Source organism: Leucopleurus acutus, assembly GCF_964270905.1.
Source record: "Leucopleurus acutus genome assembly, chromosome: 4".
Lineage (NCBI taxonomy): Eukaryota > Metazoa > Chordata > Mammalia > Artiodactyla > Delphinidae > Leucopleurus > Leucopleurus acutus.
Genome location: NC_139146.1, coordinates 106,836,977 through 106,857,158, shown reverse-complemented (window position 1 = coordinate 106,857,158; position 20,182 = coordinate 106,836,977). Strand labels below are relative to the sequence as shown.

General features: G+C 40.6%; 1 protein-coding gene across 6 annotated transcripts in view; it reads right to left on the bottom strand.

Annotated features, from left to right (window-relative positions):
* The window catches only part of RUFY3 (RUN and FYVE domain containing 3), an 84,103-nt gene extending 69,997 nt beyond the window's left edge, over positions 1-14,106 (bottom strand). For all 6 annotated transcript variants that reach the window (XR_014326174.1, XM_082838381.1, XM_082838382.1 and 3 more), the window contains exon 1: positions 13,617-14,106. Coding sequence is in view for 5 of the 6 variants with exons in the window: in XM_082838381.1 (XP_082694507.1) it covers positions 13,617-13,965 (349 nt within the window). In the remaining variant the exon portion in view is untranslated. The remainder of the gene's footprint in view (positions 1-13,616) is intronic.
* Positions 14,107-20,182: the final 6,076 nt, after the last annotated feature.

Here is a 20,182-nt window from a genome sequence, read left to right as displayed (position 1 = left end):
AAGTGTTTACAGCAAATACAAAAAAATTCATAAATGCTTCCATCCTAATTTGAGATTCAACTCAAAGAAAAAATGCTCAGAACCAGATTCTGTAGGTAAACAGGTATTTTCATATTGTTAGAGGGAAGGCAATCTGGTACAATGTAAGAATATATATACGTATATGCTTATTTATAATTAGGAAGAACATCAGCAAGTTACTAAGGAAAATAAAATTTTCCAACTAGGTTTATTCATTTCTATTTAAATCTCTTCCAACATTATTCTACATCTGGACCAGAGCTATTCATTCATTCATTCATTCAGTAAATATTCACTGAGAGTACTCCATGTGCCGGGCACTGGGCATGCAGCTTAAGACAAGATCACTTCTTCAAGGAAGCAGAGTTTACATATCCAAATACTGAATATAAGTCTTTATTTAACACATTCACATTTAATTACAGTGCAATTCCTTTCTAGCCAGACATCTTTATAGATTAAAACTTAAAGGGAGATAGTTTATAGTTTCACTTTAAGCCATGTAATACTTCAAAACACCGTTAAGCAGTCATTAAAATCTTTAAAATTACACTGAATAGTTCCTGGAACCACAATACCAAAGAGCCCTGGCTATCTGTACATATGACATCAAGACTCTAGGTCACTGATACATTCTTAAAATATAGAACTGTGAATATGTGAATTAATCTGAATGCTCTGGGATTGCCTGTGTCCACCAACATCTGAATTCAGCCTGTCACAAACCATGATGGACAATCTTCCCACCAACCAAACAATAAGCATTTATTTAACCCTGAACAGGAGATCTGGATTGATTACAATGTACCAGCAAAACAAAAACATCTAGGTCAATAAGCACAGAAACTTGATTAACATTCCTTCCAAAGGTCCTCTCCAGGTAGACACAAGGAAGGAAGCCCAAAGCAACTAAAACTTCTGCCAAGGAGAGAAAAACCTGTCTGCACTGGTTACCCTTGAGTTTCCCATACCTATCAGTTTGAGGGGGTATTAGCAGTTATTTCAGAAATAAAAACTGTGGGTGGGCAGGAAAACCTGTACTTTTACCCAGTTATACCTGTTTGCAGGTAACCACTCTTGAGTCTTCAACATGACAGTTACTCATTGTTCTGTTCATAAGCAATGAATTTACTATGAAAACACGCACTAAATAGAGGACTAATAAAAATAATTTTAAATATTGCTTGGTAATGTTTTTACCATGTAAACATATTAGCTTAGAATATAAGGGCAATATTAAGTCATCAGTAAGACATACAAACCTTGAACTTTTTTTTCATAATCTTTTCTCATAAACACACTAATTATAAGCTGTATTGAACTATTTTCTCATTTGATTCCACTTGAGAATAACAGCATATATTTGTAAAAGAGTTGTGAGGAGGTCTGGGGTAGTTTGTGGCCCTAAAACAGAATTAACAAGGCTACGTGAAGTTCAAATCCAAGATAATGATCTGAACAATACTATGTTCTAACTGCTCACCCAGCATGAATTTTCCACATTATGGTTGATTCAAAGCAAATGAGATTCACTTTTCAAAGTTAGTATTTACATTCCTTTAAAGTATATTTACTCAGCTACTATTATAAGACAAAGGCTGATTTGTCACACCCAATGGCCCTGTTATACAATGTGGAAAAATTATTACTACTTAAGGTAGCTACCATTTATTGAATTTTTATTTTCTGTTAGGTGCTTTGTAAATATCATATCAAATCCTCACAAGAATCCTGCAAAGTTGGGACTTTCCTGGTGGCGCAGTGGTTAAGACTCCGTCTGCCAGTGCAGGGGACACGGGTTCGAGCCCTGGTCCGGGAAGATCCCACATGCGGAGGAGCAACTAAGCCCGTGCACCACAACTACTGAGCCTGCGGTCTGGATCCCGCAAGCCACAACTACTGAAGCCCGCGCGCCTAGAGCCTGTGCTCCGCAACGAGAAGCCACCGCAATGAGAAACCCGTGCACCGCAACAAAGAGTAGCCCCTGTTCGCCGCAACTAGAGAAAGCCCGTGCACAGCAACGAAGACCCAATGCAGCCAAAAAAAAAAAAAAAAAGAATCCTACAAAGTAGGTATTGATATTTCCTCTTTACATTCAAGGAAACCAAAGTTGAGCCACATAACTGGCCCAAGATCACACAATTAGCAAGTGGCAGAACCAGGATCCCCAGCTGCTTCTAGAATGCCCATGAAGTCCATTTTTTCTTCTATACTTTGCAGCTTCAGCACTCCACCCCAAGGATTAAACTTTACTCAGGGAAAATAAAGGAAAACAAAACAAAAGCAAAAACAAAGTAACACAGGCAAGGTCCTCTTGAAATTTCCTAAACAGTTATTTCAACAAAGTTAAGATTTGAAGCAGAGAAAAAATTTAACCGCTTTCATGCTTTACACCTTAATGTTTCACAAACCATATATTCCACTTAGTCACCCTTATACATCTAGTTTATGTTTTTAATAAGTGGGCATTTTCTTTTCTTTCTTTCTTTTTTTTTTTGGCCAAGCAGCAAGGCTTGCAGGATCTTAGCTCGCTGACCAGGGATCAAACCCAGGTCCCAGCAGTGAAAGTGCTGCATCCTAACCATTGAGCACAGGGAATTCCCAAGTGGGCATCTTCTGAGAAGCTGAGAATCCAGCATGTATCTTTCTGCTTGTGCTGGCAAAGGGTAAACCAGATTCTTCCTGACTATTGTGAAGGATGTCACTTGCTTAACTGTACCATTGAAAAAACCATCTTACCGAGTTCCCGCCGCATTTACTTATCCGGGTGGACATATTAAGAACACCTGATACATCCAGAAGTGTTAAAAGATAAATGAAGTGGGGGGGAACGATTTTCTAAAATGACTCATTTTAGAACTTCTTTAAATAACAAACTTCGATGCCTAATTTTAATTCTTAAAAAAAAATCACCAATACCCATGAAACCATTGCCCAACTGGAGAAACAGACCAGTGTCTTTCATTTACATGCTCCTTCTCTGTTCTGAATTCCTGCCTCCCCTTTTGAGGCAGCTACTTCTGAATTTTGTGTAAATCACTGTCTTATTTTAGAAATATTACAAATACACGGATGCCTAAATAGTATTTTAGCTTGTTTTTTTTTTTAACTGTAGCGAAAAGGGTTTGATACTGTATATAACCTAAGCCTTTCACTCAAAACTGTATTTTCTAAGATTTATCCACATTGTAGTGTGTAGCTTGTACTTTACCCTTTGCGCTGCTGTGTTACAAGGTAATAGTCCATTGTATGTATAAACAATTTTTGATCTATTTTCATGCTGGTGAGCATTTGGGTTATTTCTAATTTTTTCGTTTTAAATGATATTATTTAGATACTTTTCAGAAATAGATTTCTGGTAGGTATGCCAATTCTTCTTCAACAGGTTTGAGGGTAAGAGACCACTTCACTTACTTCTTTTACAGTTAGCTGACTCCTCCTATTACTTAGTTCCTATTCTGCACACAATAGTGCTTCTTAAAATTTGTCAACTTGTGCAACTACATCAATTTGTAAAGCTCACAAGTTCTGTTCCCCAAGGCTTCCTGGGTCACGGTTTTACAATTTAAGAAGAAAAGTCTCATCCCCTCCCCCCAAGTTCACTAGTTGCTGTTAGCACAAAAGTGTTCCCTTGATGAATTACCATCATGATGCCATCTGGGAAAGCCCAGATGTTTCTGCTAAATTATAAGATTATTCAATTGAAAGATCATGACTTTGTCACATGCGCCAGTCCTCCCTCTCACTTCCTTCCCTCCCCCACACAAAGATCTATTATATCCTCCTCTAATGTTGAGATTGCTACAAGTTTAGGTTTATATACTTGGCAGGCTCAGTATTACTTTGTAGATATTCCAAGGAAGATAATACATACTATGAGTATACCTGAGAAGCTGAGTTATGGTTGCTAAAAACACCACCAGGACTATTACATTGCATAATATTTTTCTTGTAAAATTAACCAGCATAAGACTGAAAATAACTCCTACCTTAATAACTAAAATGGATCTCATGGCTACGTGGCAGTAGGTAATAATTTACAGATGTAAAGCTACCAACTACTTAGTAGACAATCTTGGGAAACATCCTCCTCTTGTCTCAATTTATTCAGCTATAAACATGGAACTAAATAACTAGCTTCACAAAGATCACAGGCTCCATGAGAAGAACTCTGCCTGTTTTACACACCATTACACACTTGCTTAAAATAATACCTACCAAATACCAGATACTCCATAGATACTTGTTGGTATAGACATGTAACTCTAAAGCACTCTATATTCTTGCAATGATATATTTCCACCCTCCTGTTTCACTTCAACCATGAAAACCCCCAAGTTCTAGAAAATCAAGCTATATTTATGCCCCAACAAACATGTCATTCTAACACAGGCTTTATTCATTTATACACAACAGATTCAATGATTTAATATGTATAAAGCACCTATTATGTCTAGCCACTATGGATATGAAGAAAGAACAAGGCAATAGACAAGAAACAGAAAATTATAGGTGTTTAAGAAATTTCTAAATCCCTGTCACACACATGGCTATTTAGTATTGCTTACATACCTAACTATTTTCTCTATCACACTGGTGGCTTGTGAATTTCACATTCATTCATTTTTAGCAAATAGGGTTTTATCAGGTAGAACAAGGAACTAGAGGGCTACTGCTGCCTAAAGAGGAGCCTCCAGTTTAGGATGTGATTCCAGTTATGGGAGGTGGTGAAGGAGGCTGAGAGCATGTGGACTCAAGCCAGAATGCCCACAGTCAATCCTAGGTCCATCACTTAGAAGCTGAGTGCTTGTTTCTGCGCCTGTTCCTTCACTGACAAAATGGCGATACTCATATTCACTACTTCAGAGTTAGATGAAGTAATGAAAGTAAAACGCTCAACATGGTACTTTACACAAAGTAAGCAGTCAGTAAATGGCAGCCATTATCATCATTTTAATATGTGATTCTGCTTTCGAGAGTACTGGGAAACAACCCAAAAACCCAAAAAACCCAAAAACCCTATCAATCACATGAAATGAAAGTCAGTAAGGATGAATGTTCAAGGGACTAAGGTAGAGGAAAGTAAAAAAGGTGATCTGAGTAAAGGGTATGCTGGGGCATCACTTGGGACTTGAGAAAGGAAGAGGAGAGAGGGGTCAGAATTTTACCAAGCCTTCATAACAGGTGACCAGATTTCCTAAGTTCATAAAAAAGGCAGAGGAAGCAGATAAATGTCTGTGGACAGTCCATAAACAGATTTTAAAATTAGAGAGAAAAAACATATTCTTAAAGGCAATATGTTGAAACAATTTCTCCCGCTTTCTATATGCCTTTTGCTGTCACAGTCTGCTAATCTCTCCTTTCCTTATGGATCATGAGGTTTCAGACTTTCCCGCCTCTGCCCCACCATCCATGACACTCCCTCTGACACATGCTGAGTGTCATGTCCATTCCGTATGGAGCAAGTCTAGAACCAGACACTCACTAAGATGGGTTGTGCAAAGAGGAATATCATCTTGGCCCAGCAGCCCTTGATTCCTGATCTGTTATGTTTTAGGAAGACTATGAACTTTTCACAATTATTCAAACATAGCTACAGTAGAGGGCATGACAGTATTGATAGGTTCCCTCTCAAGTACCACTGCCTTTGTAACTCTAAAAGCATTTCTTTTCACGTAATTTCAAACCAATTCTTTATGCTTATGGTATACTACTAACTTCCCAAAATAAAATTTAAAGCTCATACTTGAGCCACTTCGCACTGTAGGAAGACATTATAATGTTAATAAGGTTTGTGTAGAAATGGAAGTTGTGATGTTCTGCAAAGTTCCTTAAAATGGGATTCTACTTTTATTTATGATGGCTACAGGTTACTTATTGTGTAATGAGAGAGAAGCAGCATATCTTTTATGCAACTTGTTTCATTATTTCAGGAATTTTCAAAAATATTAGCCAACAAGGAATTATCATTATTTCATCCAGTTAATTTGGCTAAACTCTCATCATCATCCACCTAGACTTTCTACTACCTATAACATACACTAGAAAAATATGTTCTCAGCTTCTTGATAAAATTTTACCTGTTTAACACATAGGTTTCTGTTAAAAGTCAAACAAAAAAGGGAAAAGATGAGAGACAAAATACAGTCAGGTGAACATGTTTTGAAGCCAATACTATTATTTCAGTCTGAAAAGTTGCTTTCTTTGCCACCTTTCCTCTGCTGTCTCTCCCACCCAGGAACTTTTTTACTGCCTTCTACCCAAACTGGGTTCTTTAAGGCCTTGGTGAGGGAGTACACAGTGATTAACAACATGAGCTTTGGATACTCAGACTATTGAGGAATATGAATTCATTCTCTGTCCTTCAGTTAAAAAAAAGCAATATATACAAATATTGAATTATTATGTTGTATACCTGAAACTAACACAATATGTCAATTATGGTTACCGGGGGGAAGATTGAGGGGAAAGGATAGTTAGGGAGTTTGGGTTTGACATGTACACACTGCTATATTTAAAATGGATAGCCAACAGGGACCTACTGTATACCACAGGGAACTCTGCTCAATATTCTGTAATAACCTAAATAGGAAAAGAATCCGAAAAAGAATAGATACATGTATATGTATAACTGAATCATTTTGCTGTTCACCTGAAACTAATACAACATTGTTAATCAACTATACTCCAATATAAAATTATAATTTTAAAAATATGTCAATTATATATCAATAAAAACATAAAAACAAAAACCAAATAAACAAAAAACACTTCTGGGGACAGGGACAGAAATCTGTGTTAACAGGACCTCCAGGTGACTCTGATGTGTGCTAAAGTTTGAGATAAGACTTTTCCTAAAACCAAAGAATCTACATCTCCAGAATAATCTTCTAAATCCAAGGTTACTCCATCAGAATTTATTTCATAATAGCTTAGATATCACTAAAAGACTGAATCAAATACTCTGATGAAAAACATATGTTGCACCTACCTATATGAATTCTATGTGAACTACTCCTCTCCATTTTTTTCTTTTCAGCTTTCATTGTTAAGTGAGCAGTTTTATGCACTAGCTCTTCCATCTAATGGAAATTCTAAGAAATACCTCTTATAAATATAACCCCCCAAATTGATAAGTACTGATACATGTGAAGTTTGTGCCTCCCTGCCTAGAACATAAAAATATTCTATAAATGTAGCCACTAAGTACCATTACTATCTTACTAGTCACGTTCTTTATTCATAATTGTTTGGGTTACAGAACTACAGTAAAATTTCTGTTATCTAATGAAGAACCTTTTAGGATCCTCTAGTATCCAGAATGAAGCTAAGATGAGAACTAAGAGAAAAGAAAACTCTGAAAGAATGAACCCATGATTATCAATAGCAGGGCAGCCAAAACAAAGACTCAAAAATTACATCTAATATTCTGAAACTGTTGCTTTGTCAATAAGAAGCATAACAGGACTTTTTGATAATGCCAGGCCAGAAGAGTAGGTAAAACAAAAGAAAGCAGGCAGAAGAGAAGGGGAGCAATTGGCTGGGAAGACAAACTGTTGACAGTTTAGGCAGCAGTGGTGATAAAAGCAAAATCAGGACGGCAAGCAGCAGACAGCAAGCTTAGTCATGAGGTGGGAAATGGGGGTATGACCCAGCTCCCAGGACCTTAGATGCTCAAGATCCCAGGTTATTTCAGCTGTGTGTGGAAAAGGACCCACCTGCATTTAGATACTCTTAAGGGCTAAACTACAGGTCTCTGGTAGTCACTAATCTACAATTACACACCGAAGATGCTACGTTTCTGAGGGTTTCCCCCCTTTTCTTATGGGCCTTTACTTCTGCTATTTGACAAAACAGCATTTAATGAATCAGAAAGTGGCTCTTTGCATTCTGAACACAGCTGGAAAAGAGCTGATGGCTGACAGATTTGTGAATCACAATACTGTAAATGAAGGCACTGCTCTACATTAATTATAACAAAATGCTGTCTTCTAAAAAGTCACACATCAAGCTAAAACCTACTCATGCGAGGTGAATGCTCAAAACTTTTTGGTTCTGATGGTTCAACCCTTCCCCTGCACACCTCCCAATTTTGAGCTGATGCCTCTACATTTACAAATCCAAAAAAAGTGACTTTTGTCTTTTCAAAGTTTAAAAAGCACACAGCAGATGAACTGATTAATGTGTATTCAACTCCTAATCAGGTAAAATGTTTTCTAGAGTACTATTAAACAATGAAAAGAGAAGAAAGAGAGAGACATAATAATAGAAATACCCATGGAGAATAAAGTCAATGAATAAATACATACATACACATACAAATAATGTATATACGCACATATACCTATATAATACATACATATCTTTCTATTGTAGGTGTGTGTATGAAACTGTGAACCTAAAATCGATTTTTCTCCTCTTAAATACACATTCCTGGGTTCATATGTAAATGAGAGCACTCATTCCCCACATCATGGACTCTTAAAGAGCATCCATGAGAAACAGTGAATGCTTCTAGAAGCCTCATTCTCTGCACTTTCCAGGGCTCAACCAAGGCATTCACTGTTAAGTATACTCAACTTTGACGTGGATAGTCACTGTAACGCTTCCAGTCCTTCCCAAGACCTGTTTCCCCCTTCTTTCTATTCCTTTCCTAGCTCTCCTATCTCAAAATAGCACATACAAATACAGAAAGAAAGCTGCTACTTTGTGAGTGGACTCTTTTTTGGTACACTGCTGTATTTGGGAGAGAAAAGACAAGGGCAGAGATGTGGGCTATTTGTATGGCACTGCTTTAAATATAAATGTTTGTGGTAGCTCTGAGAGTTGAAAGAGGAAAAGAACTGTCAATAGAAGCTGATAACCATGCAAATGGCAGGGGTGCCTCTTCCCTCCAACACCAAGGAGAAGCCATCTCTTGTCCATTCTGTCCACTCACAAGACGACTTCTAAAGTTAGGATGGAAAAGGAAGGCATTAGGTGTTACTGAGCAAGGGCTGGTGTGCCCTTGGCACAGAAAGCCAAACTCTGATAGCAGGTGTTTGCGGCAAAGTAAGGGTTTATTTGCAGGGCGCCAAGCAAGTAGAATGGGCAGCTCATGCTCAAAAGACCCGAACTCCTGGATGGCTTTCAGGCAAGGGTTTTTAAAGACAGTTTTAGAGGAGAGGGTCGTAGGATGCGTGATCAGCTCGTGGACCTTTTTCTGATTGGTTGGTGGTGAGGTAACAGGCTGATGTTTCAGGAATCTCAAACTTCTGGTTCCAACCAGTCTGGGGTCTACCTTGCTTGTGGTCAGCATGTAGTGGCCATCGTCCACCTGGATGGGGGTCTTAGTCTCTACAGAGCAACTCAAAGATATGCATCAGGGGCTTCCCTGGTGGCGCAGTGGTTGAGAATCTGCCTGCTAGTGCAGGGGACACGGGTTCAAGCCCTGGTCTGGGAGGATCCCACATGCTGCGGAGCAACTGGGCCCGTGGGCCACAACTACTGAGCCTGCGCGTCTGGAGCCTGTGCTCCGCAACAGGAGAGGCCGCGATAGTGAGAGGCCCACACACCGCAATGAAGAGTGGCCCCCACTTGCCACAACTAGAGAAAGCCCTTGCACAGAAACGAAGACCCAACACAGCAAAAATAAAAAAATAAAATAAAAAATCACAAAGAACTGAAGTAATCTACTGATTCATAAATCTAAATATTCATTTAAAAAAAGATATGCATCAGATTGTTATCTATATCCCCTCAGGAGAAACCAGGAGTCCTGTGACACTACTGTCCTCTTCACTGACTGCTTGCATCTGCTCTTTGGAACTCAGGGAAGGCCTAGGAGTCTAAAGCCTTTTTTTCTACAAATAAGAAATGGGACTTTTGTACTTGGGAAAGTCCCACAGGGCCCTGCTTGGTTTCAATGCCCCCTTTACTTTGATACTCCTCAATCCTGAGGGGAACAGGTATGGGACAAGAAAGGAAATAGAGTTGTTGGGTTTTTTTAATATAAATTTATATATTTTGGCTGCGTTGGGTCTTCGTTGCTATGCGCGGGCTTTCTCTAGTTGCAGTGAGCGGGTGCTACTCTTCGTTGCGGTGTGCGGGCTTCTCATTGTCGTGGCTTCTCTTGTTGTGGAGCACGGGCTCTAGGCGGGCAGGCTTCAGTAGTTGTGGCACGTGGGCTCAGCAGTTGTGGCTTGCAGGCTCTAGAGTTCAGTCTCAGTAGCTGTGGTGCACGGGCTCAGCTGCTCCACAGCATGTGGGATCTTCCCGGGCCAGGGCTTGATCCCGTGTCCCTTGCATTGGCAGGCAAATTCTTAACCACTGCACCACCAGGGAAGCCCGGAAATAGAGTTTTGAATAGAGAGGTTAATCATAAACTTGGCAGAAGAACTCAGTTTTAGGGGGACCTGGTTTCAAAAGTATTGGACCATGGCATGCAAGTAGCTCCTTCTTATAGAGTTGATGAGAAATTGGAATGGACGGTCATACACCAAGGGGGAAATGGCCCCACGAAATACGAACACATACATCTCTGTGAATGCATGCAAAAGTTCTGGAAGAAAACTCACCAAACTCAAAAGTGGTAGTCTCTGATAATAAATTGTGGTGGTGATGGGGGGTGGGGGAGAGGAGGGTTTGGGGGCCCACAAAGAGGAAAGTCACTTTGTGCTCAATGTACTTTTGCATTATAAAACATTTAAATAGTGAGAACAGATCCATGTGCTACTTGTGATTTTTACTTAAAAAAAAAAAGGCATGGTAGAAATTTGAGATTTAAAAGCTAGGAGCATAAAAATTTAGCAGATTACCAGCACTCAGAGTCAGAGAGTGACATAATCCAACAAGGCACATCAGAAACCTTTCATATTGCATTTAAGCTCGCTGCATGTTTCATGGACATTATATCCTGCAAGATTTTACACTGAAACCTTACATGTCATGAACCCTGAAAGGTTTAGGCTACCTCCTCTGCACACATTTTTGCTGTTCTTCATCGGTGTCGTTTATAACAAATCTTCTAAACTCAAATGTAAAGGTTAATTTTAAAATCTCTGAGTACAGTCAAGACTTCTAAAATGAAGAGATAATAATGCCTTAATAAACAGTCTATCAAAATGATTATATATTATACACTTTTGGCAAGTACATCAGCGAGAGTTAAAAATTCAGTGTTGAGGAGGCAAATGTTCATTAGCTGTTGAGGCTGAGTCTAAGTACTGCCCTGCTAACTGAAATGAGAAGTCTTTGAAAAACTGCTGGTCTCAGGTTGCTCAAATGAGTCATCAGGACAACCCGAGTTCTGATATCCAGGTACATCATATAAAGCAATATTGCACTGACTCTACAGAGCAGCAACAAGGAAGTATTTTTATTAATATCCAGAGAATTCCTTTTTGCAAATATGTGTGTTCTAAAGTACATATAAAAATAACAGGTAAAAATAAAAACAGTACAAAACAGAAACTACTTTAAGTCAGTTTTATAGTTGAATAAAATAAGTATCAGTGATCTTTGACAATATGAACTGTCCTCAGTGACTGGTCTTTAAAAACAGTGCAAGTGGGACACATGTATTTTCCCAGTAAATTTTCTGAGTACTTACACACCAATAAACTATTTCAGAAATTAAAGACCAGGACGAACTATTAGAACTTTATATGCTAACAAATCATGCCATATATCTGCTACTGTTGTAAGGTAAGGACCAAGGGATCACAGTTACGAAACTTTAGCTTTAAGTTCTCCGTTGCTGATCTTGATCATGCTAAGGCCCCAATTTTCGGACAATACTTAAAAATAAATAAAGTCAACCCTTAATATGAAGAAGGAATCAAATAAATCACCTGAAATTCAGATAATTCCCATAACTGATACTTGCCAACAGTTGAAAAAATTTTCTATATCACAACTTCTACCACAACTGTTACACAGAGTTATGAAGAAGTGAGAGGAGGGTCTTCTTCATCCTATAATGACTGGTTAATAAGCAGATTACACAAAAATAGAAATTCTTAGGAAGAAAAAGAGAGGCTGTGCTTAAAGAACAAAGTAGAAAGCAGATGCCTTAGAAAATGAAAAGCAGTGTTGCGAATATTCTTATCTTTACCTCCTCTGCTTATCAAAAGACTCATTTCTGACATTATTAGACACTCTCTTTTGGAAATTAGTGGATTACTGCAACAAACTATGACTTTACTAAGACTCTAGGTCTATGGTCAGTGTTGGCCCCCATTCTAGGTAAGTAATAAAGAGAAGCTAACAAAGGATTACCTCCAGCTGAATCCAATGGACCCTAATCTAGGGAGGAACCATCCAATCACAGTTTTGGACGTCTGCTATTCACTTAAAGAACATGGGCTCGGTAGGCAAAGAATCTGGGTCAACTTCATTCTTTCTCTCACACTGTTACTTAGGACAAATCACTTAATCACATTGATCCTCAGCTTCCTCACCTGAAAAAGTGGCATATCTGGCTTACAGAGACGTGACGATTAACTATGATAATCACAGCACATGCACATAGAAAGTATTCAACTAATGTTAACCTTTTTCTAGGGGACGGATCAGGGGCAGAAAAGGCAAAGTCAGGGTTTCTTGGCAGTGCAGAACAGTTAAAAGGTTTGCTTTCGTGCTAAACAAGAAACCTCTAGCTGTGTCTCAGAGAGAGACAGACAGAGACAGATTGACCGATTGATTCCCTCTTCACCTTAGGCAAATTTCCCTTTTCAGAACTCATACAGCAAAGTATTAGGCATTTATATCATGCCTTGTATCTTCAGTCACATTTTCATACTCTAAGATCTTGTCTTTTTAAACCAGATTTAATATTCTTCAAGTTTTTTATACACATTGCCTACTCTAGGGCCCCGCTCACAGCAGGTTGCACTAGACCTTTGTTGACTGATACAGCACAAAGTGCGGTGCGCTGCATTTAGAGGACTCCGGTGATAGTGCTTTTAAAAGGTGGAGGCCTCTTCCTATCAAACGATATTATCCTGGGAAGTGCCCTCCTAAAGCCACACTTTCCCTTCTCGTCATCTCGCGCACAGTTCCTGATTTCTCTTCCCATTGTGGGGGACGGATATGTGATATTTACGGGTGTGGAGTGAACGCTAGTAAAAAATTTAGTGGTCCAACCGAGGCCACGCGGGCGGCGGCGGCGCAGCAGCCACACCTATCGACCGCAGCGGCGCTGGGAGCCCGCAGAAGGCGGGACAGCTGGGCTGCCGGGTCTCCGGACACCGCCCCCTCCTCCATTCCTTCAGGGAGGGCTCCCACCGGAGACCCGGGGCTGGGACCCGGCGAGCACGTGGGAGGCTGGCGAGGACGAGCGCCCGGCCCGGGAGGGGAGAGGAGGCCGGGCGGGAGCCTGCGGCCTTGGGAGACTAGGAGGTAAACAGTCCGGCGCCCGGACCGCGGCCGCCCCCCTGCGCCCCCGGATGGGAGCTTCCCGAGAGCCGCCCCCAGCGCCCAGTCTCCCCGTTGGCTCGGGGCCCTGCTCAGCTTCGGGGAGCCAGCAGGAGGCGGAGCTCTGCGGAGCAGGACTGGCCCTTCCCGGCCGAGGCCCCCCTTCCCCACCGGCATCCCCCTTCCCGGCCGCTACTCACGGTGTTTGCCGCCGCCGCCGCCGCCGCTCGGGTAGTTCAGCAGCAGGAAGGGCAGCGGGGAGCCCGGCGACGGCGGGGTCCTCCAGGCGCGCTGTTGCTGCGGCGGCGGGCGCGCTACGAAGCCGGCGCCTCCATCGCCCGGGTAGAGCAGGAAGAAGGGGGCAGCCACCGGCGAGCCGGGCTCCGACTGCCCCGCGGGGGAGGCCAGCGGCGGCCCCGCCTCGTCCTCTCGGTCCGCGCCCCCGGCTGGAGCGCGGCGCGGCTCCTCCAGCCGCTGCTTCCCGCCCGTCGCCGGTTCATCGCTGCAACTTTCCGCGCCGGCAGTGGGTGGCGGCGAGGTCTCAGCCATGCTCGTTCCTTCCTTCGCCGCCGCCTCCGACTCGCACCCGGGCCTGGGCAGGGGAGCAGAGGGTCACGGCGGGGAGCCGCCGCCCCGTCCCGTCCGCGCCACCGCCACCTTTCTCCTTGGCTACGGGCCGGCGTCTGGGCTCTGCCGTTCCGTCTACTGCCCGCCCCGCCGGGGTCCGAGCCAGCTGAAGGGACGGCCCCGCCCGACGGCGCGGTCTCCCTACCGGCCGCCTCCTCCCGCCTGCCCCTCCCGCCCCGGCCCCCAGCCTGCGGCGCGGCTCCCCTAGCGGGCGGCCTCCTCCTGTTCCCACTTCCCACATTCCGCTCGGCTCCGGCGGCGCTGAGCTCACTCCCGACCCTGGGGGAGGGTACGGTGCCCAGTGCCTGGTCCTTACCGGCCCCCGGCACGGCCCTCCTAAGCGGTCAGGTGTGTTTACCCCCCGGTGCTTGAACGGTGGGAGACCTGGCCAAATATCTAGCGGCGCTTTTCTGTGCAACCGCCCAGCTTCATCGGTAGCACAGAGGCACAAAGATCTGGGTTGAAGAGGCGAAAGCTAATTTTAAAAAGGAACCTGCTCCCCCCACCCCTCCCGTATTAAACTGTACCCTATGCCTTGCATACACTATAACCGTTCATTCACGGTTTTGATTTATGAGCTTTTTATGTGAGACACCAGAGGTGGGTGTCTTCCTTCCCCCACCTCTTTTGTTCTCTGTCATGTGCCCTGTATAGAAATCTTGTATTTGCTCTGACTTTAACTCCCTGGTTTTCCGGGGTTCCGCGTGCGCATGAATACGTTTTAAACCAAACAGCTTAGAATTTATATGACAGGCGTCTGTTACAGGGCGACAGTTTTCACTTTCATAGTGCCTGTGTCTCACTAGTAATTGGCCACTGTTGCTTTATTTTGAATATTTGAATCGACGATTACTGATCCAGTAATTCCCATAAACATTTCCTTCTATAATAGAGACAATTTCCAGTTACTATCGTTATTCCTTAACTCTAGATTCTATGAACGTGCCCTCGTATTTCCTAGGTGATTAGCTTTGTGTTCGGGTTGCAAAATGCTGGCATGGAATCCATGTTGACTCATAATTAAAAATCACTGTTGTGTAACATTTTGAACACCTGCTTTTCCTTCTTTCTCTGGTCTGTCTTTCCCTCTGTAGAGGAAGTTATGCTTCTCTGAAAGGAAAAGTAAACCTTTTTATTGTTGTTATCCTCTGAAAATAACTCTTGAAATTACAAGAAATTACTGTGACACGTCTAATACTATCTTTCACCAAGTCTTTTAAACAAAACATATTTTAAAAGGAGGTGTTCACAAGAAGCTAACTTCAAGGAGTCAGAAAATTTCTTAGTAGTTTTTCAGTTTCTGGCATTTCCATGACCTGTTGATTCCAGTGCTACAGCCTACTTGAGTAAGTTATTTGTTCTCTGAGCCTGGATTCCTGTTCTGGAATAGGGGAAAATAATTATTATTAGCTATGTATTATCATTTTAGTAAAACAACATATAACTTACAGTAATAAAAACAGAATTGCTGGGGGGAGCTCTTTCATCATATCTTTAGCATTTTTGAATTTTGTTGGGTCTTTTCAGTCTCTGTAAGGGCGAGAGTCTTGATAAAAAAACATACTTGCCTTTTAGGAATTACAAGCTGTATATTACCTTGAAGAGAAAAACTAAAACATTACAGATATATGATTTTAATACCCAACCTTAACTGGATCTTTTTTTTTTTTTTAAACTGAAGTATAGTTGATTTACAATGTGTTAATTTCTGCAGGATAGCAAAGTGATTCCTTAACTGGCCTTTTACCTTGTTTTGACATGCAGAAATTTCCAAGCATCATTGTATTCTTGTCAGGTTCCTTCACACAGGTGTTTTGAAATTTTTCAGTAAAGAATTTAACAAGAATATACACTTATTCCATTGTAGGTAGAAGAAAAGAAAACAGACTCCACACAAATCACTCTTGAGGAAGGGCAGTAAAAGCCAAGGGAGTCACCAAGTTAACAAAGTATAAAATGTTGTCTAGTTTAAATCGCCAGATTTCTCCTTTCTAGTTATCCAGGTTACCTACAGGTATTAGAAACATTGACATGCTGTGGAATCTTGCAGTATACTGGGGTTTTTGTGCCTCTTTACTTTTAAAACAGTTCTGTTTATGCTTTATGTCATTAAGTGGCAGTGCAATGAATATAGAAAATCAACTGAAATATGAGTCCTTTAACATTTACAGGCAAGGCTATTTATGGGCATTTTCTTTAAAGGTGGATGATACTCCAAGTTCCTAGTTTCTTATGCTTTTAGCTTTTGGATCAATATTATAATCACAGCTCTACATAACCTTTAGTGACATAAAGGGCTGATTCAACTGCTACATACATTTAGGGATGCTAAGATTCAAAAAACAAGCCTAACCATGCTGCTCCTTTATGAAAATGCAGAGCATCTGCCTATACTGTTTTAAAGGGACGAAATCCAAACCGCTGTAAGAATCAAATACTATTAATTTTCCTGTAAAATAAAGCAAGAGGTGTTTTTCAACTTTATTTGCATTTTGTTTTTAGTTTTTCATGTTTGTTTTTTTTTTTTTTTTTTTTTTTTTTGCGGTACGCAGGCCTCTAACAGTTGCGGCCTCTCACTGTTGCGGCCTCTCCCGTTGCGGAGCACAGGCTCCGGACGCGCAGGCTCGGCGGCCATGGCACACGGGCCCTGCCGCTCCGGGGCACGTGGGATCCTCCCGGACCGGGGCACGAACCCATGTCGCCTGCACCGGCGGACTGTCAACCACTGCGCCACCAGGGAAGCCCTCATGTTTGGGTTTTTGAAACCCTTAGGGGATCTTAAGGATGGACACTTAGAATATATTACAAACTTTTAAAATATCAATGTCATGGTGTACTTTTAGCCTAAGCTTCTTAGAACTGTGATCAGAGAAAAGATACCACTTGGGAAGGGATGATATTCTTTTTCAGATTTCAGTTGTCTTAAATTTATTGAAACTTATTTTGTGGCTTAGCACGTGATCTATCCTGGAGAATGTTACATGTGCACTTGAAAAGTGTGTATTCTGCTGTTTTTGTATGGAATGTTCTATAAATAGCTATTAAGTTCATCTGGTCTAACGTGTCATTTAAGGCCAGTATTTCCTTATTGATTTTCTGTGTGGAGGATCTGTCCATTGATGTAAGTGGGGTGTTAAACTCCCCAACGATTATTATATTACTGTCAAATTTTCACTCTGTTGATATTTGCATTATATGTATCTAGGTGCTCCTATGTTGGGTGCATACATGCATACATATTTACAATTGTTACATCTTCTTGTTGGATTGATTCCTTTATCATACTAAATGTCCTTCTTTGTCTCTTGTTACAGTCTTCATTTTAAAGTCTATTTTGTCTGATATAAGTATTGCTACCCCAACTTTCTTTTCGTTTCCACTTGAATGGAATACCTTTTCCATTCACATACTTTCAGTCTATGTGTGTGAGATATTTTCTTTCATAATATTTATTTATATTTTATTTTATTTTTTTGAATTTTATCTTAATTATTTTTTTACACAGCAGGTTCTTATTAGTCATCCATTTTATACACATCAGTGTATACATGTCAATCCCAATCTCCCAATTCATCACACCACCATCCCCACCCCCCGCGGCTTTCTCCCCTTGGTGTCCATACGTTCGTTCTCTAGATTTGTGTCTCAACTTCTGCCCTGCAAACCGGTTCATCTGTACCATTTTTCTAGGTTCCACATACATGCGTTATATACGATATTTGTTTTTCTCTTTCTGACTTATTTCAGTCTGTGCGACAGTCTCTAGATCCATCCATGTCTCAACAAATGACCCAATTTTGTTCCTTTTTATGGCGGAGTAATATTCCATTGTATATATGTACCACAACTTCTTTATCCATTTGTCTGTCGATGGGCATTTAGGTTGCTTCCATGTCCTGGCTATTGTAAATAGTGCTGCAGTGAACATTGGGGTGCATGTGTCTTTTTGAATTATGGTTTTCTCTGGGTATATGCCCAGTAGTGGGATTGCTGGATCAGATGGTAATTCTATTTTTAGTTTTTTAAGGAACCTCCATACTGTTCTCCATAGTGGCTGTATCAATTTACATTCCCACCAATAGTGCAAGAGTGTTCCCTTTTCTCCACACCCTCTCCAGCATTTGTTGTTTGTAGATATTCAGATGATACCCATTCTAACTGGTGTGAGGTGATACCTCATTGTAGTTTTGATTCCCATTTCTCTAATAATTAGTGATGTTGAGCAGCTTTCCATGTGCTTCTTGGCCATCTGTATGTCTTCTTTGGAGAAATGTCTATTTAGGTCTTCTGCCCATTTTTGGATTGGGTTGTTTGTTTCTTTAATATTGGGCTGCATGAGCTGTTTATATATTTTGGAGATTAATCCTTTGTCCGTTGATTTGTTTGCAAACATTTTCTCCCATTCTGAGGGATGTCTTTTCATCTCGTTTATGGTTTCCTTTGCTGTGCAAAAGCTTTTAAGTTTCATTAGGTCCCATTTTTTTATTTTCTTAATTATTTTTGTTTTTATTTCCTTTACTCTAGGAGGTGGATCAAAAAAGATCTTGCTGTGATTTATGTCAAAGAATGTTCTTCCTATGTTTACCTCTAAGAGTTTTATAGTGTCTGGTCTTAAATTTAGGTCTCAAATCCATTTTGAGTTTATTTTTGTGTATGGTGTTAGGGAGTGTTCTAACTTCATTCTTTTACATGTAGCTGTCCAGTTTTCCCAGCACCACTTATTGAAGAGAGTGTCTTTTCTCCATTGTATATCCTTGCCTCCTTTGTCATAGATTAGTTGACCATAGGTGTGTGAGTTTATCTCTGGGCTCTCTATCTTGTTCCATTGATCTATGTTTCTGTTTTTATACCAGTACCACATTGTCTTGATTACTGTAGCTTTGTAGTATAGTCTGAAGTCAGGGAGTCTGATTCCTCCTGCTCCGTTTTTTTCCCTCAAGACTGCTTTGGCTATTTGGGGTCTTTTGTGTCTCCATACAAATTTTAAGATTTTTTGTTCTAGTTCTGTAAAAAATGCCATTGGTAATTTGATAGGGATTGCATTGAATCTGTAAATTGCTTTGGGTAGTATAGTCATTTTCACAATATTGATTCTTCCAATCCAAGAACATGTTATATCTCTCCATCTGTTGGTATCATCTTTAATTTCTTCCATCAGTGTCTTATAGTTTTCTGCATACAGGTCTTTTGTCTCCCTAGGTAGGTTTATTCTTAGGTATTTTATTCTTTTTGTTGCAGTGGTAAATGGGAGTGTTTCCTTAATTTCTCTTTCAGATTTTTCATCATCAGTATATAGGAATACAAGAGACTTCTGTGCATTAATTTTGTATCCTGCTACTTTACCAAATTCATTGATTAGCTCTAGTAGTTTTCTGGTGGCATTTTTAGGATTCTCTATGTATAGTATCATGTCATCTGCAAACAGTGACAGTTTTACTTCTTCTTTTCCAATTTGTATTCCTTTTATTTCTTTTTCTTCTCTGATTGCCGTGGCTAGGACTTCCAAAACTATGTTAAATAATAGTGGTGAGAGTGGACATCCTTGTCTTGTTCCTGATCTTAGAGGAAATGCTTTCAGTTTTTCACCATTGAGAATGATGTTTGCTGTGGGTTTGTCGTATATGGACTTTATTATGTTGAGGTAGCTTCCCTCTATGTCCAATTTCTGGAAAGTTTTTATCATAAAACTTGTTGAATTTTGTCAAAAGCTTTTTCTGCATCTATTGAGATGATCATATGGTTTTTATTTTTCAATTTGTTAATATGGTGTATCACATTGATTGATTTGCATATATTGAAGAATCCTTGCATCCCTGGGATAAATCCCACTTGATCATGGTGTATGATCCTTTTAATGTGTTGTTGGATTCTGTTTGCTAGTATTTTGTTGAGGATTTTTGCATCTATATTCATCGGTGATATTGGTCTGTAATTTTCTTTTTTTGTAGTATCTTTGTCTGGTTTTGGTATCAGGGTGATGGTGGCCTCATAAAATGAGTTTAGGAGTGTTCCTTCCTCTGTAGTTTTTTGGAAGTGTTTGAGAAGGGTAGGTGTTAGCTCTTCTCTAAATGTTTGATAGAATTCACCTGTGAAGCCGTCTGGTCCTGGACTTCTGTTGTTTGTTGGAAGACTTTTAATC